At 35.9% G+C, this 21,048-nt stretch overlaps 1 protein-coding gene and 1 pseudogene across 1 annotated transcript; both read left to right on the forward strand.

Annotated features, from left to right (window-relative positions):
• Nucleotides 1-5,842: 5,842 nt before the first annotated feature.
• LOC124092659 (large ribosomal subunit protein uL30-like 1) lies at nucleotides 5,843-6,616 on the forward strand (annotated as a pseudogene).
• Nucleotides 6,617-13,151: 6,535 nt separating this feature from the next.
• Nucleotides 13,152-14,971, forward strand: LOC124092733 (olfactory receptor 5B2-like). Its single transcript, XM_046444538.1, has 2 exons — nucleotides 13,152-13,207; nucleotides 14,014-14,971. The coding sequence occupies exons 1-2, from the start codon at nucleotides 13,152-13,154 to the stop codon at nucleotides 14,969-14,971; spliced, it is 1,014 nt and encodes a 337-aa protein (XP_046300494.1).
• Nucleotides 14,972-21,048: the final 6,077 nt, after the last annotated feature.

The raw sequence follows: 21,048 nt of genomic DNA on the forward strand, positions 1-21,048 counted from the left end.
TAGGTTTTAATGTCTGGATTATATAAAGAACCTCCACAAATTAACAACAAAAAGACTTGCAACCCTACTAAAAAATAGGCAAAAGACTTGAATGAACATTTCTTTAAAGACTACATACAAATGACCAGGCTGGGGATGGAGCTCTGTGGTACCTGAGAACCTGGCTAGAAGGCCAGAGGCCCCAGCCCAAAACTACAACAACAACACAAACAAACAAACAAACAAAAAAAAACTCAGAACAAAAATAAATAAATAAATAAAACACAAACAACAACAAAAAAGGAAGAGAATATATGCAAATGGCCAATGAGCAATATAAGTAGTCACTATGAAATTTCTAATCAAAAGCTCAATGAAATAGTACTTTACCATTGCTAGCATGACTTATTTTTTTAAAAATGAGGCACATGTGTTGTTAAAAATGTGGAGAAAAAACAAACCTCGTGTATTGCTGATGGGGGTATACAATGGTGCACCCTCTGTGGAAAACAGTTTGGCAGTTCCACAAAAAGCTAAATTACCATGACTCAACCATTAAGATCCTAACTATGCGCTCAAAGATTTGAAAGTAGTTAGACAAATATTTGTACATGATTTTCATAGTAGAATTATTCACAATTGTTATATCAAATACTTGTCATCTGAGGAATGGAAAAACAAATATGGTATATCAATACAATGAATATTTTTCAGTCATAAAAAAGTAAAGTATCCATAAAATGCTGAAGTAATGGTGACCCTTGAAATCATGATAATTGAAATTAGTTAGATAAAAGTCACCTATTTGATAATTAAAAAAAAAAAAACAAAATGCTCAGAATAGATGAATCCATACAAAAGCAGATTAGTGATCACCTTGGACAGAGGACATAGGATAAAACAGTTATATACTAATGTGTTTAAATGTGCAACTCTGTGTGCACTGTATAGATAATGAAAATGTTTGCAATTTGATCGATAGAGGTAGCTGCACCTCAGTGTGAATGTGCTAACTGTCATCACGTTGTACATTCAAAGGGAGTAATTCATATGTTTTGTGAATTTCAGGGCATTTAAAAAGATCAAGGAAAAGGGAAGTTAAAGAAGACAAAGTGAAGAAAGCAAGGTGGCAGTGGAGACAGATAGGATCTGCACTGGCAGAAGCTAAGGAATGAGGGCAGCCACCTCAAGATGGTGACAAGGACCAATTTGCCCAGAGGCTTCTGGAAGGAACATAGCCCTCTTTTTTGATTTCAGCTCAATGATACTGATTTTGGACATCTGGCCCTCAGAACTCCCTTGAGGAAGTTGGACTAGAATGAATTCAAATTGAATTGTGTGTATATGAGTGTGTGTGTCTGTGTGTGTCTGTATTTCATTTGCTTATTTTGATTTTGGTATGATAAACACAGTAAACATCATCTAAACAATTTTAAGTGTACTGTTCATATGTTGACATATGTGTTGATGCCAAGGGATGTGATCTGAGTTCCCCATCTGGTTCTTCCTCTTTGGTTCTTTGTTGTTGGTTTGAAGTTTTTGTCTCCTCCCTTCTTTTATTTGGAATAGGACTGTGTAGGGGTGAGATTCACTGTGGTTTCACTGAGATGTATATCTTAGCTGCAGGGTCTCTACTCTTGGATCCTAAAGTGTCCAGTCTCTTTCCAGACCCTGTAAATATGTTAATATTTAACATACCCACATTGTCTTTATACAATTTCTATTATCTTTCTGCTGTTGATTTTCAGTTTAATTTCATTATGATCTGATAGGATAAATGAAATTATATTGATTTTTTAAATATTTGATAAGATTTACTTTGTAGCCTAGAATATGACCTAATTTGGATAAAGTCCCATGCACATCTCAGAAGAAGATAAATTCAGCTTTTTGGGGATGCAGTATTGTGTAGATGCCCATTAGGTCAATTTGATTTATAGTGTTCTTTAGGTTGGAAATAGCTTTATTGATTTTATGTTTTGATGACCTGTCTATTGGTGATAAGAGGGTATTAAAATACCCCAATATTGTGTTGGTGTTTATGTGGGACTTAACGTCATGGAATATAATTTTTTATGTATTTGGTTGCACTGACATTTGGGGCATAAATCCTTACTATCACTGTATGTCCTTGTTTAATTTTTCCTTTATTAGCATGTAGTGGCATTTTTTTTGTTTCTTCTGATTAATTTTTCCTTCAAATTTTCTTCTTCAGATATGAAAGTAGCCAATCCTGTTTATTTTCATGGTCTGAATGCATGAAAATATTTTTCCATCCTTGTACCTTTAGCCTGTGGGTGTCTTTGAAATTGTTCCTTATGCTTCTAATTTGTATCTCCCTGTTCTTTTCTATCCCAGTGATTCTTAAATTTGATCTTTTAATGTGGTTTCAGAATTCTTGTATGTTCTGGTCAGGTTCTATAATTTTTTTGTTTCTTTATTGCCTTCTGTGTTCTGAAGATCATATAACCAACCTGTCTTCAAGGCCTGAAGTTCCATCTTTAAGGGCTCAGGGTCTATTTTCTACACATTTTAATCTGCTGGTGATGCCTTCCAGAGAGATTTTCATTTCATTGATGGTGTCTTTCATTTCTAGGAGTTCTGCTTGGTTTCTTTTCACTATGTTTAGTATTTTATGAAAGTGGCCTTTAATCTCATGTAATTGTTATCTTAATTCCTTTTTGAGATTTTCTCTTAATTCATTGAACATTTTGGTAATCAGTTTTTATAATCTTTCTCTAGTATTTCATCTAACTCTCTATCAGTGGGATCCTTTGTGGGAGAATTGTGGATTTGGGGGAGGAGATTTATTTGCCCATTTCCTCATGTTTTCAGAGGTTTTAGACTTGGGCATCAATGGAGCTGCATCCCCCCACCAATTTTTTACACTTGTCCTTATGTGTGTACTTATTTCATTTGTTCTGGGGCTTCTGCTTTTGACATATGTGATGCCAAGGGATATGACCTGAGTTCCCTCTCTGGTTCTTCCTCTTTGGTTCTTTGTTGTTGGTTTGACGTTTTTATCTCCTCACTTCTTTTATTTGGAATAAGACTAGGTAGGGGTGACATTCACTGTGGTTTCACTGAGATGTATATCTTAGCTGCAAGGTCTCTACTCTGGGATCCTTAAGTGTCCAATCTCTTTTCCAGCCCCTGTAGAGGGAGGGGGAGCCAGGAGTGGTGCTAATGCTGTCAACAAATATACAACTCTGTGTTAAAGGTCTGGTGTCTACTTTGATGTCTGTGATACTATTTGTCACCCATATAAGAATGGTGGGGTCAGCATTTGACAACATTACCAACAACAACAACAAAAAGCTGGGAACTAGAACATGAATTCAGCAATAGGTGTCTAAGAAGATGTCTAGTGTATTAATGATCTCCTCAACTTGAATGGGGTGGGAATTGTATAGTCTAGGAAGTAGTTTGGGTTTTTGTCTCTTGTATTTATTTTATTAAAGTATAGCTGGAAATTGGGTGTCATTAATTTGTGTGTGAAGGTGTGCTGTCTTTCGGTTGAGTTTAGTGCATATGTGATATGTGAACTTTTACTGTCCCTGTAGGTTTCCAGCACCTCACATAATGGGGATAAATAAAGAATAGAAAGAACCATTGCAAACAATACACAGCATTACAGTAAATACCCAGCCCCTACTATGACACCCTCAATAATAATTACCATCACTAAACAAGAATTGTGGATTCAGCAATTGTCAACAGTAAAATTAATAACCATGAGCTAGATCAGACTTTAAAGGAAACAGCAGGTGTCAATTATGTTCATCCATAGCAGTAATGATTTCATCAGCATTGATGATGGGGGCAGAGTTATATAAACCAATTAGTTCTAAAACATGGTAAAAGTACGGTTAATTAGGAAAAAAGAAAATGTGTTAGGAAGTTAAAAAGGAGTACATGATTTCAAAAAGTAAACAGAATGATAAAGAGATGTAGCAGGTGATGTTTACATGGAAAATGGGGGACAAACAGGAGAATCAAGTATTGCGAGAGAGGAAGAGAGAACAATAGAATTTGGCCATTAGCAGGAGAAGAAAAACAAGAGACATAAACTAAGGAAAATAATACAAAACCAAATCCCCAAATCCTGAATCCTCAAAAACAAGGCAAGGAAAATTGACTACATTTTAAATACTCTAAAAATGAAACAAATAAATGTGTGTATTTATGTCCCTGAAGTAATCAGCACAGCAAGAATTCACATGTATACACACAAACATACAGAGAGAGAGAAAAAAATTTTTTAATAAAGAATGAAAAAAACCCTCCAAGAAGGCCAGTTTGGGTGGCACTGTCTCTATCCAACAGGTTTTCTTTCCAATTCTTCTTCAGTTCTGTACCATTAAGAGAGCAAGCAGTGGGAGTTCTTAACCCATTTCCATTTCTCTGCTGCTCTCTGAGTTGTCAGTTGGAGTGGCCTAAAATTGAAGCTGTTTGATATAAGACCCAACTTCCCTTCTCACCAGTATGAGTTGTTATTTTGTCCATTGAGACCAGTTCAATGAGCTCCCAGGGTACAGCTTCTGAGTTCTGTGAGTGAGGCTTAGACAGCTCTCAGGAACATTGTTGGGCGGTTCCTTCTTTGGAGAGACAAGATTGACCCATCCCAAGACAGTAACCAATCTCTTAGGTGGGTTTGGAACTCAGGAGCTTCCAAGGATTCCACTGTGGGGCAGGGTGGGGCCAATCCTCCACTCACTGCTGCCCACAAGCACACCCTTTCCTGGCTTAGTCCCTGAGTGTATCATCCTGCCCACTCAGACCTCTGGCCTGCTTCAGCTGCTCATGAGAGATGCAGACCCAAAGGGGAAGTGAATCAAGCTCCCTTCCCTCTTCCAACTCACATCCCAGGGCAGAGTCCATTTGGCACCTGTTTCACTCACATCCCACCAGGCACACCCTAGGTCATGTGATAGTCACCTGGTTGGATTCGCAGTAGTGTTTTCTCTGATCTCCCATCTCCCAGAGCCACCTCTGTGGCCCACTGCCGCAGTCTGGCTGGGCACAAAATCACAAGCCACTCAAGCAGGAACGAACTTTATTTCCAAAACTCCCGCAAATGCCATGCATGCGGCCTTCTCCCGGGACACACCACACCAACAGGAAATCCCTCCTCCGGAAATCCCTCTTACCGCACATCCCCAACCAATGGGAACTCTCCGGGAATCCCCGCAAGAGCTCCAAAGTAGCAGGCCAAGGCGGACAGCAGGGGTCTAATATCCAATTGAATACACATTTTAACATAATCATTATCATCTCAATGGCTTGCTGGTGTCACCTTTCAACCAAAAATGCCATCCTACTCGGCTATGGCTCTCAGCAGCCCACTTGCCCTAAGATGGCTTCCACCTCAGCTCCATGAAGGGAGTGCACAGTGAAGCTGCAGGATCAGCTAAGATTACACAGCATTTTTTTATCTCAGGTTTTTCCATAGGAAATCTGTATTCTCCCTCCCTCTGTCTGTGGTGAACGTCCACTGTTCAGTGCTGATGTGAAATCTGGGTTGGTTCCCATGTTTATTGTACCCAAATATCTGAGTCCCTAAGCCACTTTGAATGTCCAATATTGAATTGTAGTAAAATCCATCTTTCAATCATCTCATTGAAAAATTGCACCCTCCTGCTTTGGTCCTGAGACTCAGAAAAACTTGGAAGGCAGCTGTCCTCTACTTGGCCATCTTCCATTTCTCTTGACCCTTCCCATTTTCCAATTACTTTTTTCCTATAGGAAGTACTTGGATCATAGCTTGAAAGTCTACTTCATATGGCAGATGAGCCAATACTTCTTTTGTGCCTTTAGAAGACTCCTCTATGGCTTTTTTACATTAAAAAAGTGTTCAGGGCACATGAGCAGTAATCACAGCCCTGGGAAGATGGTGGAAGAAAAGCGAAGTAAAAAGATCTCCCTGGTTCCAGAAAATCTCCTGAAAAAGAGGAACAATTAGCAGGCCCTTAAAGCTACCCAGGCAAAGTAGGCACATTGGATAAAGAAGGAGAGAGAAGGAAAAGGCTTCAGATTTAAGTGACTGGAATCATTCCTACATGATTCCTGGCATCAGAAACGCGACCAAGTGCATATCACATGACTAGAAGTAAAATCTTGTGCTTTGGAAATGCCTGATAGACACTTGTTGGCCTTTGTTGTAAGCATCCAAAGGATTGATGGGATGAGTTCACTGGTGCAGAAGACCATTGCAAGACTTCATCTGAAGGAAATCTTTAGTGGTGTCTTTCTTAAAAGTCACCTCTCAAAGCCTAAAAATGCTTAGTAGAGACTTATGTGACCTGGGGATTTCCAAATCTGAGATCTGGTCTGAGATCTGCCCTGGAACTCATCTTGAACAAGGACAAGCAAAGACAAAACATGGACAAATATCCCGCTGAGAGACAGCACATTGATTGAGCGGCTCCAGGGGTTTGATGTCATTTGTCTGGAAGACCTCATTCATAAAATTGCTTTCCTGGAGGAGTATTTCTGGGAGATCACTATGTTCTTGGCCCCTTTCCACCTCTCTGTGGCCCATGATGTTACCAGAAATAGAGTGGGCTTCCTTAAGAAGATGGGCTTGCCTGGATATTGGGGTGAAGGCATCAATCAGCATATCTAGCAGCTAAACTAAACCCAGAATATCTGAAAGCAGTGCATTGGAAGGATGTATTTTCATTTGATGGGACTGTTATCAAGTGTCTTCAGAGAAGATTATTTCCTGCCTGCAGAAACTGGAAGGAAGGGACTGGGGAGGAAACAATAGGTTATGATCATGGTAGGCACCTCTCATCACAGCCCAGTTCCAAGGAAAATTCCATTGCTTTTCACATTGACCACCTTTGCCTCTACAATCAACATAGAGAAAGGAGTCCTGCTTTCTCACATCTTTGGTCCTGGGGTTTAATGTTGGTGAATAAATAACCCAAGCACATATATAATGCTCCCTAAGACTCTTGCAACTGTGACAGTGTCCGGGAGCATACTTGAATCTAGAGGTCCCAAGAGGCTTGTTTTGAAAACACTTGAAATACTTAAGAAGAAAAGCCCCCCAAAAAACAAACAAACAAACAAAAAAGTGTTCAGACACAGAGGAGCACACCTGTAACCCCAATTTTCCAATATGAATTTTATGATCCATTTACTATATTCTGCAAAGCCAGCTGAAGGTGGAAAGAGAAGACATCAACACTGAAGACACATTGAAGAGTATTTCCAACTTTAGGACTTTGAGCCATGAACAAAAGATGTCTTTCCTAATTTAGATTTTATTTAATGTCTTTCAATTGGGTTTGATGATTTTGAGCATCAGTATTGCCACAACATGTTAAGTAGAAGTCATAAGGTCTAATGTCCTACAGAACTGTGGCATGAGTATAGTTCATAATAACCCATCGTGTGTCCCACCAAGAACTAGCTCAAAAGCTCAAAAGCTTCACACATATAAGTAATGATAAGGAGATGAAAATGTTAAAAAGGGAGTCTGTTCCCCAGAGAAGACCATGGTTGCAAAAATTTTCCTAGTTGTATCCATTCGGCTCTGAAATCATGTCATAGTCCCACATGACATTATTTTAAAGAGAGAAAACTCTAATTAGAGCCCTTTTGTCCATCATTTACCCAAGTGAATTGCTGAAACTTCAAGTACACACCCTGGCCTTTCCCTAAATGGAGTATTTTGAGTGATTCAGCAACTGTAGGCAGGAGAAACATGCCGAAATAAAAATTATGTCCTTTCCTGCTGAAAGGATAATGCTTTTACTAAAGTGCAGAGAAAACAGAGACTACTGAAAAATATGATTATCATAAAAAGTAATGCTTACACTTTTCTATTTCTGTTCAAATGAGTTTTTCTCTTCAAAATCAAAATTTTCCTCTTGCTACACAGCACCTGGTGGTTCTAACATACCATCCATGGAAAATAACACAGAAATGAGTGAGTTTATCCTCCTGGGTTACTGACCAGCACCCCAGAACTGCAGCTTCCCCTCTCCATAATCTTCACTTGATAAGGTCATCTCCTGCAATGCTTGTGCTGCTCAGATTTCTTTTTTGTACTCTTTGCCACTTTGGAAAGTTACCTTTTGACTGCAATGGCCTATATGGAATTTACATAAAATAAAATTTACTAGTTTGCAACTTAGTAGTTTCTGTTGCATTCATAATGTCCTTTAACCATCACATGTTTCTAATTCCAAAAGTTGTTTTTTCACTCACAAATATATCATACCTTCTCACTCCCTCTTCCACCTAATCTTGTGAACAAATAATCTACTTTCAATCTCTGTGGATTTACTTATTTTGGATATGCCATATGTAAGAAATCATACAGTATGTAAACTTTTATGTCATTTACTTAACACAATGTTTTCTTCCTTTTTATTCCTATTATTTATTTATTTAGTCACGCTGAGGGTCAAACCCAGGGCCTCACACATACTAGGCAAGTGCTGTACCCCTGAGCCACATCACAGCCAAGCATAATGCTTTCAAGGTTCATCTGTATTATAGTGGGTGTCAATGTTCCATTGTATTGGGTTCCTGTTCCTTTCCCATTATTGAAACATGCCACACTTAGGAAAAATCAATAGTCCACAGATAAATGCATGTGTTTCTGGACTTTTAATATGTTTCATTACTGTATCTCTAGTCTTAAAGCAATACCAAATTGCTCTGATTTCTTTTGATTTGTGTTGTGATGCATTTTCTACATGTATTCTTACTTGATGGATGTTTGGGTCATTTTATATTTTGTCAATAGTTAACAATGTTGCTATGAACATTTACATACAAATATTGTTTATGAACTTGCTCCCATTTTGGGGATATATAATTAGGGGTAGAATGGCTCATGAATGTGGTAATTCTGTTTGTTTTGAAGACAATTACAGTCAATCCTGTTTTCCAAAGCAATGGGAAAACTTTGTATTTCCATCCGTAATGTCAAAGTATTTTAATTTCTCTACATTCTTGCCAACACTTTTAGTTTCTGTTCTGTTGGGGCTTATACATATAAATAGTTATTCTAATGGGTGTGTAGAGGTATCAGACTGTAGTTTTGATTTGCATTTACCTCTTGACCAATGAGTTTGAAAATCTTTTCTAGTACTTATTGGTCTTTTTCAAATCTTTGCAAAAATGTCTATTTAAGTGCTTTGCCCATTTTTAAATTGAAGTTTCTTTTGTCATTGCTGCTGCTGAGGTGTATAAATCCTTTATATATTCTCTATGATAAACCCTTATTAGATGTATGATTTACAAATATCTCTTTTACTATTCCATAGTTTCATCTTCACATTTTTGATAGTATACTTTGAGGCACAAACATGTAATGTTAAGTTTATGTATTTTTTTTCTTTTGGGTTTTGGTGTCATACACAAGAAATCATTGCCAAGCCTAAAGTCTAGAATATTTACCAAAATTTTGTAAATGTTTTAGGTCTGTGGCTTTCAAATATAAGTTTTGTTCATTTTGAGTTGATTTTGGTAAATGATATGAAGTAGGAATGAAGCTTCACTGTTTTTATTTCATTAAGGTATATAATATGATGTATATGATATAATCATACAATGTGATTTATATGTACAATGTATAAGCACATTGTGAAGTGATTATTATAATCAAGAAAATTAACCTATTCATCATTTGATACTGTCGTTTTTCCTTTGTGTGTGTGTTAAGGCTACTCAAAGTCTACTCTCTTGTGAAATATTCAATATACAATAACCAACTTCATACTTTTGTACACAATTATCCAGTTGCCCCAGAACTATTTGTTGAAAATTATTCTTTTCCTATTAAATAGAAATCCAGCCATATAAGAAAAATCAATTGTCTACAGTCATATAGGTTTAAGAGCATCAATTGTATTTCATTGACTTAGACCTATATTCTTAAGACAATACTAAATTGCTTTAATTTGTTTTTATTTGTGTTCAGCTTTGAAATCAAGAAATCTTTTTCATGATTATCTTGGTTCTTCAGGATCCTTGGCCCTTACATGTAAATTTTATTGTTAACTTTTCCACTGATGGAAAAAAATTTATTAGAATTTGAACACAGGTTTTGTAGTGAAATAAAGGCTCTCCCTATGTAGTCATTAGGCTGATAAGGGCTTCATCATCTGCAATTACACCTGCTGGACTATGAAGCCTTTTCAATATCCATGACAGAAGAGAGACACCTGGAGGTAATGCATGTGCTCCAACCTACCCAGAAATGACACAGCTAGTACCTGTCTCTGTCATACTGCAGAGGGCAAGAACATGCAGAGAGGTAGCTGAAAGTCTTGGGCAACACTATTTTTATGACCCCTGATACCTCAATTTTTATAAAAAATAAAATATTAATATATTGAAATTTATGGAATACCTGATACATGTAAGAAATTGTTCTGCAGTTGATATATATGTGATCTGATAATCTTCTTCACCATCCTATGAGATATGACATTATAAGTTTCATTATCGATAAGACACTGAAATTTGATAAAGTGGAATTACTTGGTATGAATTCAGGCAATCTAACAAACAGGACAAACATGTAACCATGGCACATGCCTGGAATTAAAGGCTCAGAGTACACTGTAAAAGAGAAAATAGATCAATTTTCTATATGGTAAAAATATATGATAAAATAAAAATACTCCCAGATCTTTTATGGGATGATATGGTAAGTCTGTTTGATTTTATATTTTGATGAAAAGACTCTTGAGATATCTTTGAGAAAAATGGAAAATATATTACCCTGGGGATAATTATAGCTAATAATTAACAATATTATATCATTAAAAATATCTAGAAGATTTCATTGTAGAGGTCTTTCATCTCTTTTGTTAGATTTATTCCTGAGTATTTTATTTTCATTGAGGCTATTGTGAATGAGATCATTTTCCAAATTTCTCTTTCAGTAGATTCATTATTGATGAATAATAATGGGTTTTATTCATAGGTGTTGATTTTATATCCTGCTATTTGCTGAATTCATTTATTAGTTCTAGAAGATTTTTGGTGGAATTTTTGGATCTTCTAAATAAAGAATCACATGATGTGGTGTATATATGTCATGGAATATTACTCACCTTAAAGAAAAATGAAATGATGGCATTTGCCTATAAATGTATGTAGCTGAGAAATATCATGCTAAGTGAAATAAGCCAATCCCCCAAAAAACAAAACCCAAATGTTTCTCTGCTATGCAGATGCTAATTCACAACAATGGGGTCTAGAGAATAGAGTTACTTTAGATTAAGTAGAGGTAAGTGAAGGGAGGGGAGGGCATATAGAGGTGAGAAGCATAGTAGAATGAAACAGACATCATTACTTTATATTCATATATGACTACAAGACTAGTATGATTCTATAACATATACAACCACAAGAATGAGAAATTATACTCCATTTATGTATGATGTATCATAGTGCATTCAACTGTCAGGTATAACTAATTAGAACAAATTAAAAATACAAAAAATAGAAGAAAAGACTTTGCATATTGCCATCACAAAGAAATAATAATATTTTAAATGATGGATAACTTGTGTTCTAAGATTGAGAAACAAGGTCAAGATATAAAAATCACACTATATATACCAAAAGATATTCATCTATGATCGCTCAGTTAAAAAATAAAAAGAAACATTAAAAAATAAAAATAACTTGACACAAAATAAAGATTTTGTTGGGAAAACTTGAGCCATCTTTCAGAAACCGCAAATAGGAAATTAATTTATTTTAGTAAAATGAAAACCAAATTGAGCGCAAAAAAAGATATGATGAAATTAGAAAGAAGTACTTTTGGGAATTAAAACTGATAGAACCACTTCTATAAACTGTTTGGGATTTTCTGTAAACATTCTTAGTCCCTATGTATTAGCTTCTGAAATTTAACATGACTCCAGGTGACTTCATTTCAGAGAGACTAGAATTCAATTCTACTCGCTTTGACCATTTTTTATTTATATGAACGTTGATAAATCAAACAGTTCAAATAAATATACGTACCATATGATAAAGTGATCCAATTCCTGGGTATTTGCCCTAATGAAATACAAGCCTCTGCTTGAACAAGAAAGGTCACCCAATTTTTATATCAACCTTATTCATAATCACCAAAATACCAGAATCAACAAAAATGGTCCTGCACTAGGAAATGACAAAGACAATGTATACAGTTGATCTTATAAAACATAAGTACAAAAAATTAAAAGTTCCATTAAAGATACAGTTAACAACACACATGGACCTCCAAATGAATTTCTGCTAAGTGAAAGATGCCAGAATCAAAACCCACGTGTTCTAGTGAAAGACATTCTTGCAAAAGAAAAATTAGATGGAAAATCTGCTGAGTGGTTTCCAGGACACTAGGTAAAAGAAGAGGTTGGCCACCAAGAAGCTTGGAAAATTAGTTCAAGTGATTTTGGTAATGGTTGCATAGCTATGTATTTAACAAAAAGTCAAAACTGTATGCTAAAAAGTGTGCATATCACTGTTATTGATATATTAACATGTGATACAAAACACTTGTACATACTCAAAATTTCCAAATTGGTCCCCACAGGCACTTTAATTGTTTCTTCCTTAGGAAAGAGGAAAGAAGAGTTACAGATGCTCCCTTGAGGGGCATCCTCTGAGACATCCATGTCTTTATAATTTACTCCTGGTCCCTCTGTATTAGCTTCTGAAAATCAACATGACTCCGGGTTACTTTATTTCAGAGGGGCAAGATTTCAATTCCACTCCCTTCCACCATCCTTTATTCATCTTATTTTTGATAGTTCCTTGTGCGCACAGGAATTCTCTTGATTTGGGGATTCTCTCTGAGGCTGCAACATGGCTAAAGGAATACCTGAAAATAAAATTTTTATTAGGTGACTTGAAAATGATAACCCCCTGTTAGCTTGCTGTTTCATGGCCATTCCCTTATTTGCTATTTAAGAGCACAATTCTGCAAATATTGTGGAATAGATAGTTTTATTGTGTTTATTTTACAATTGAGAAGGAGGTTAGTTAACTCCTCCAAAGACCAAGAAGAATGCATGAAAGACTCAGGACTTGAATCCCTGAGAATAGGACTGTTTTGATTGTTTCCTGCCTGCCTTAGACAGGTTGGGACCATTAACTACTACGGGAGACAGACAACTTCTCTAACATAATGGAACCATTAATCTATGGTTGAATTTCAGATTTCAAGCTTCCTGTTCAAGATTGTTATGTTTCCAAGGAGGTAAGTAAGCTTCTATTTTCAATAAAACTCAGTTAAAAAAAAACTGAAATTCTAGCAAAATAGTAGGACAGCTATACTCACTATGACTTACTGACCACAGAAATGGGTTTTGAATATTTTTCTTTAAAACTGAAATAGATCTGGGATGTGTGTGTCAAAGTTTACATCAGTTGAGTTTCGTGATACTTGGAAATTATCATTATTTTGCTAAACTAAGATCACCCACCCCTGAAGCTTGGCATACAGCCACCTACTTCTAAGCCAATACCAATGCAGTCCATCATTGCATTTGGATAACATCATCATAGCTGACACTTACAAGGTCTTAATCACCAGGAATTTAGATGTTATTTTCTATGTATTTTCACATTAAATTCTCACAATAATATTTTGAGTTAGATACCATCACTTTCTTCATTTTTTGTGTGTGATGTAGGAGATATATATACACACACACACAATAACATACGATATAATTATACACACATATATAATTATATACATGTTTCTCAGCATGTCTTGTTGTATGTTCATAAAATTTGTCAAATATTAATTTAAATTACATAAAATTTAACAAATACTGTTTCACTTGGATTGAATTTTCAAATTCAGAAGTTTGTATCTACAAAAATAATTAATGCACTAACTTCTGTGGTTAAGCTCATATTTACACATTCTTGAGCTTAAAATCTACATTATTGCTGTAAGAAAATAATTCACCTGTTGTATAAATGTTTCATTTTGGGGAAAATATCTATTTCATAACACCTATTGACACTCTTGTGCTTCATTTCTCTTTGCTAAAGAGCATCTCCTGATTCCCGAATAACATGGATAGAGAACAGGACAGAAGTGACAGAGTTCATCCTACTAGGACTCACCAATGCCCCAGGACTACAGGTGGCCCTCTTTATCATGATCACCCTCATCTACTTCATTAATGTTCTTGGAAACCTTGGGATGATTGTTCTCATTCTCACTGATTCTCGTCTACACACTCCCATGTACTTTTTTCTTGGTAGCTTGTCTCTGGCGGATTTAGGCTACTCTTCTGCTGTCACTCCCACAGCCATGGCTGGGCTCCTTCTAGGAGACAAGGTCATCTCCTACAATGCCTGTGCTGCTCAGATGTTCATTTTTATAACCTTTGCCACTGTGGAAAATTTCCTCTTGGCATCTATGGCTTATGACCGCTTTGCCGCTGTGTGCAAACCCTTACATTACTCTACCACCATGACTACAGGTGTGTGTGCCCGTCTGGTCATAGGCTGCCATGTCTGTGGTCTTCTGAGTGGCTCCATCCATGTTGGAGAAATATTCAGTCTCTCCTTCTGTAAGTCCAATGTGGTCCATCACTTTTTCTGTGATGTTCCAGCAATGATGGCTCTCTCTTGCTCTGATAGGCATGACAATGAGCTGGTTCTTTTTTATGTAGCCAGCTTGAATATCTTTTTTGCTCTTTTGGTTATCTTCATATCCTACCTATTCATATTTATCACCATCCTAAAGATGCGCTCGGTTGCAGGATACCAGAAAGCTCTGTCCACCTGTGCTTCTCACCTCACTGCAGTCTCCATTTTCTATGGGACAATTATCTTCATGTACTTACAGTCCAGCTCCAGTCACTCCATGGACACAGACAAATTTGCCGCTGTGTTCTACACCATGGTCATCCCCATGCTGAACCCTGTGGTCTACAGCCTCAGGAACACGGAGGTCAAGAGTGCGTTCAAGAAGATAGTTTTAGAAGGAAAGTGTTTCTAAAATTTGGATTTAAAAAATGTAGGATGCACAATAACTTAATGTCATGCTTCTCAGATCTTCTCCATGTGCTGAATCACATATTAAGGTGCGTACGGAAGTCAAGTTTCTAAAGTCAAATATTTACCTCCTCAAAAGTCAGTTTATTGTGTAGAAACAAGGAAACATATCCAGAAATACAATATCTGTACAACAATGGTGAGAGGAGTCACAAGTTGTTTTGGTTCTGGCTTATCAAAAAAAAAACTCATTAAGGATATTTGATTGATTCATTTGATCTATATACATTTTCTCTAGCACACACCAGTAAAAAGCACACATGTAAAACAAGAACAAACTTGGGTTATGACCATATTCATAAATATACTAATATGAATATAAGTGTCTCCAGTGATATTTCTCTTTCTGTGCCTTTGCCTATTTGACTTACCATAATTATCTACAATTCCATCCATATTTGTTGCAAATTACAGAAACGTGTTTTTTTATGAACGTATTGTGTTCCATTGTGTATGTATGTCACATTTCGTTGGCTTTTCATCAGTTGATGGGCACTTTGTTTCCGTTTCTTGGCTGTTGTGAATTGTGCTGCAATGGACACAGGTGTGCAGATGTTTCTGACATTCTGATGTCACTTTCTTTTGTTGTATTACCATGATGGTGGGATTCACTTAGGCATTTTCATATGTGTACATATGTACACATTTTCATATGTGTACAATGTTAGATTTATTTTACTATCTTTGGTATTCTTATACCACTCCCTTCCTTTCATTTTCCTTTGTCTAATCCTACTGAACTTTTCCTTTTCCCCTCCCTGCCTTTACTGTGGTTTAGCTTCCACATATCAGTAAAAGTATTCGACCTTTGGTTTTACCAGCTTTCTGTATATACTTTATCCTAGTGGATTTGTTACAAAAAATTAACAGACACAGGTAAAGACTGTGAATTCTAGAGCATGCTACGTGAGTTTTAACTTGCTATGGGATGGATGTGAGGTATACCCCTAAAACTCATGTGTGAGACAATGCAATAAGTTTTAGAGGAGAAATTATTGGGTCATGACAGCCTTAACCCAATCGGTGAATTGATTCCCTGATGGGATTAACTGAGTGATAACTGAAAGTGGGTAGCATGTGGCTGGAAAAGATGGGTCATTGGGGGCATGCTTTTGGGGCATATATTTTGTATCCAGCAAGTGGAGTCTCTGTTTCTCCTCTTCTGATCATCTTGTGAGCTGCATCCCTTTACCACATTCTTCTTCCATGATGTTCTGACTCACCTGGAGCTCAGAGGAATGAAGTCATGGAATGAAGTATATGGACTTATACCTCTAAAACCATGAGCCCTCAAATAAATGTTTCCTCCTCTACAATTGTTATTATCATGTCTTTCAGTCACAGCAGTGAAAAGGCTGGTTAAAACATAATTTCACTTAAATTGTGAAAATAAATGAAACAAAATATATTGTTATTGCCAGGTGTGGTGTCACATGTCTATAATTCCAGAGACTCAGGAGGCTGATGCAGGAGGATTGCAAACTTGAGATCTGCCTCAGCAACTTAAAGAAATCCTGTCTCAGAAAATAATAATAAGCCAGGCATAGTGGTGCACTTCTGTAATCCCAACAGCTTATAGCCTGAGACAGGAGGATTGCAAGTTCAAAGCCAGCCTCAGCAAAAGTGAGGCACTAAGAATTCAGTAAGACTCTGACTCTAAATAAAATACAAAATAGGGCTCAGGATGTGGTAGAGTGCCTCTGAGTTCAATGTTTCTCAGTGTTAGAGCACACTTACGTTCAATCCTTAGTACAACCAAAATATATATGTATATATGTATATAAGCTAACATAAATATATATGTGTATATATGTACATATATATATATATATATACCACATAAATATATATGTATGTATATATGTACATATATACACATAAATATATATGTATATATAAATATATATGTTTATATATATTCTTAGTGAACAACATAAAACATGATATATTAAAAGGTTATAAATGAGAAATCATGAACTAATATATGCATATTAACAATTATATAAAATATATAAAATACCTTGATGGAAAGCATAAATATTAAACTAGATGAAACTAAATTTAGAATTATCATATACAAGTTAGATTTTTAAACTTTCAAAATACAGTTTAGAAAGAAAAGGTATGGAAACACAAAAACAACTCAAGAGATAGGCAGCTTTCCATTTGGATGTTATCACACTCATTGGTTCTTGGTTTTGTTCTTATTCTTTGGGTGTCTTACTGAGGAAGGTGAAGATGAAGATGATTACTGTGCCTCTATGTTGCAGTGTGGAACCTCTGTTTTGTGGTATCTGTGACCAGGTCTTTCACACACTTTGCGTTGACATTACTGCAGGGTGATAGGGATCTAGCTTCCCAGATTCATTCTTCCACAAATAGCTATCCAGTTTTTCCAGCACCATTTGTTAAAAAGATGTTCTTTTCTCCCCCTTATGTTCTTGGCGACATTATCAGTGACAAAGTGAACATATCTGTGAGGCTTTGCTCTGTGTTCTCTACTCCATTGGTCTTCATGTTTGCTGAAATGCCAGTTCCATGCTGGTTTGGTTTTACAGCTCTGCAGTATAACTCAAGGTGAAGTCTTGCGATGTCTGGTTCATATTGCTCAGGATTGCTTTGCTGGGTCTTTGATTCTTCTGTGTGAATTTTAGGACTCTTTTTTTCCTTAATCTGAAGAATGACATTGGTATTTTGATGGAGATTTGCTTTGAATCTATATATCACTTTTAAGTTATACCATTTAAACAATTTAATTCTGTCTATCCAAGAATATGAGAAGTCTTTTTCCAACCTCCAAGGATGTCTTCAATTTCTATACCCCAAAGTTCTATTTTTTTGTTTTATTAGTTCTTCTTGTTATGTATGACAGTAGAATCCACTTTGATAAAATTATACAAGCATGGGAAATATTTATACTAACTAGGATTCCATTATTGTGATTGGGCATGATAGTGGGATTCACTTAGGTATTTTCATATGTGTACGTAGGAAAACAATGTTAGATTTATTTTACTATCTTTGGTATTCTTATACCACTCCTTTCCTTTCATTTTTTTCCTACTGAACTTCTTCTCTTACCCTCCCTGCCTTTACTATGGTTCAGCTTCCACATATCAGTAAAGTATTTGACCTTTGGTTTGGGGGGATTGGCTAATTTTACTTGCATGATAGTCTCCAGTTTCATCCATTTACTGGAAATGTCATAAAGTCATTCTCCTTTATGGATAAGTAATATTCCATTCTGTATAAATACCACAATATCTTTTTCCATTCATGTGTTGCTGGGCATCTAGGTTGATTTCATAGTTTAGTTATTGTGAACTGTGCTGCTATAAACATTGATATAAACAAGCTTGTCACTGTACTACACTGATTTTAAATCTTTTGGATATATGCCAAGGAATGGGATAACCAGGTCAAATGGTGGATCCATTCCTAGTTTTTTTGAGGAATATCCATGCTGCTTTCCAGAGGGGTTGCTGATTCAATGCTCAACTTCCATCAAACTTGCAATGACATGCTTCATAGAAATAGAAAAAGCAATCATGAAATTCATTTGGAAAATAAGAGCCCCTGAATAGTCAAAGCAATTCTTAGTGAGAAATATGAACCAGGAGGTATCACAATCCCAAACTTTATATTGCACTACAGAGGTACAGTAACAAAAACAGCACGGTATTGGCACCAAAATTGACAAGAATACCAACAAGTCAGAATAGAAGACACAGAGACAAATCCACACCAATACAGTTACCTCATACTAGACAAAGGTGCCAAAAACAAACTCTGAATAAAAGATAGCCTCCTCAACCAATGGTAAAAGATAGCCTCCTCAACCAATGGAAATTCATATGTAATCAAATTAAAGTTAGCCCTTATCCTTCACCCTGCACAAAAATCAACTCTAAGTAGAAAAAAATTAATTATGTCTATCCAAGAACATGAGAAGTCTTTCAGTCTTTCCATCCTCCAAGGTAGTCTTCAATTTCTATTCCCTAAAGTTCTATATTTTTGTTTTATTAGTTCTTCTTAGTTATGTATGACACAAATCCACTTTGATAAAATTATATAAGCATGGGAAATATCTTATATTAATTAGGATACCATTATTGTGATTGGGCATAATGGTGGGATCACTTAGGCATTAGTGAATTAGACTAGGAATTAGACCAGAAATACAGCTAGGCCCAATGCTTCAACATATGACACAGGAAATTACTTCCTGAATAAGACTCCTAAAGCAAAAGATAAAATAAAAAATCAATAAATGGTATGGCATCAAACTAAAAATCTTCTTCACAGCAAAAGATACAATCAAGTGCATGAAGAAAGAGTCTACACAATCAGAGACAATCTGTGCCACCTGCACCTCAGAGAAATTGTTGATATACAAAGAACACAAAAAGCTTAACACACACACACACACACACACACACCAAAAAAAAAAGACATATAACCCACCCAATAAATAAGCAAAGGAATTGAACAGACCATTCTCAAAAAGAAGAAAAACGAATGATCAACAAATATATAAAAAAATGTCCAACATCTCCAACAATTAGAGAAATGCAAATTAAAACTACACTGAGAATCCATCTCACTCCAGTGTTCTATAATTTTTATTATATAGGTCTATATTATTTATATATGTTCTATATTATTTACTATATAGAGAAGAGAAGAGAGAAAGTGAAAATAGTGGGGACTGAATTGGAGCAAATCATATTCCATGCTGGTATGATTATGTCAAAATGAACCCCAGTATTATGTGTTAACTACAGTCCCCTAAGAAGAAGCATTACAGGACTCCACTGGTTCTAGATTCCACAATATATTACACTCTTCTGAACTGAAGTGAGATTATATCACATTTTTAATGAAATGGTCTGATATTTAAGAAACATGAACGTAAGATTTTTTGTTACACTTATAGCTTTATAACTCACATAAATGTAACTAATAGATTTGCTTAAAATCATTTTTTAAATGTAGATCAATAAAAGACAACTAAGATTGTCTGAAAAAAAAAGAAGGAAAGTCAAGGGTCATTTTTTTTCTCCCATATATAAGGAACTAGACCAAAATAAGGGGAAAAGGGCAAGGGACTCCCATGAAACTAGAAGGAACTCCAGTGGAGCCAAGGAAGGGGATCCAGGGGAGGGTTGAGAGATGCGAAAAGGGAGGAGGGAAGAGACGAGGGAGGAAGAGTGTAATGACGCTGACCCACAATCCTATGTACGTATATGAATATACCACAGAGAGTTTCACCTTTTACTATGTCTAAAAGGCATTAATTTTTAAAAAACCCTATAAATATGTAGAAGGAAGACCAGTAGAGTTGAAGAATGATATTCACTAATGTATAGAAATGCGTTTTATTTATGGGTGTTGATTTTATATCCTGCTACTTTGCTGAATTCATTTACTAGTTCTAGAAGTTTCCTGGTGAAATTTTTCCGATCTTCTAAATACAGAATCATGTCATGTGATTTATATACACAAGGGAATATTACTCAGCCTGAGAGAAGTATGAAATGATGGCAGGGCTGGTAAATGGATGGAGCTAGAGAATAGCATGCTAAGTGAAATAAGCCAATCCCCCAAAAACAAAGTCCAAATGTTTTCTGCTGATTCACAATAAGTGGTGGGGGACTAGGGAAGAAGAGGGTTACTTTAGATGAGGGAAAAGGGAGTGAAGAGAGGGGAAAGGGTATAGCAGTAGAAGACAGTAGAATGAATCAGACATTATTACCCTATGTACATATATGAGTACACGACTGGTGTGAGTCTACATTGTGTACAAGCAGAAGAATGAGAAATTACACTCCATTTATGTATGATGTATCATAGTGCATTCTACTGTATTACTAATTAGAACAAATAAAAAATACAAAAATAATTAGTAGAAGATATTTTGCATACTACCCTTCACAAAGAGTTAACAATTATTTTAAATGATGGATAACTTGTGTTATAAGTTTGAGACACAGTGTCTAAATATAAACATCACACTACATA

The sequence above is a fragment of the Marmota monax genome, unplaced genomic scaffold, assembly GCF_021218885.2.
Source record: "Marmota monax isolate L192 unplaced genomic scaffold, Marmota_monax_Labrador192_F-V1.1 WCK01_AAM20220418_F8-fsc00038, whole genome shotgun sequence".
Taxonomy (NCBI): domain Eukaryota; kingdom Metazoa; phylum Chordata; class Mammalia; order Rodentia; family Sciuridae; genus Marmota; species Marmota monax.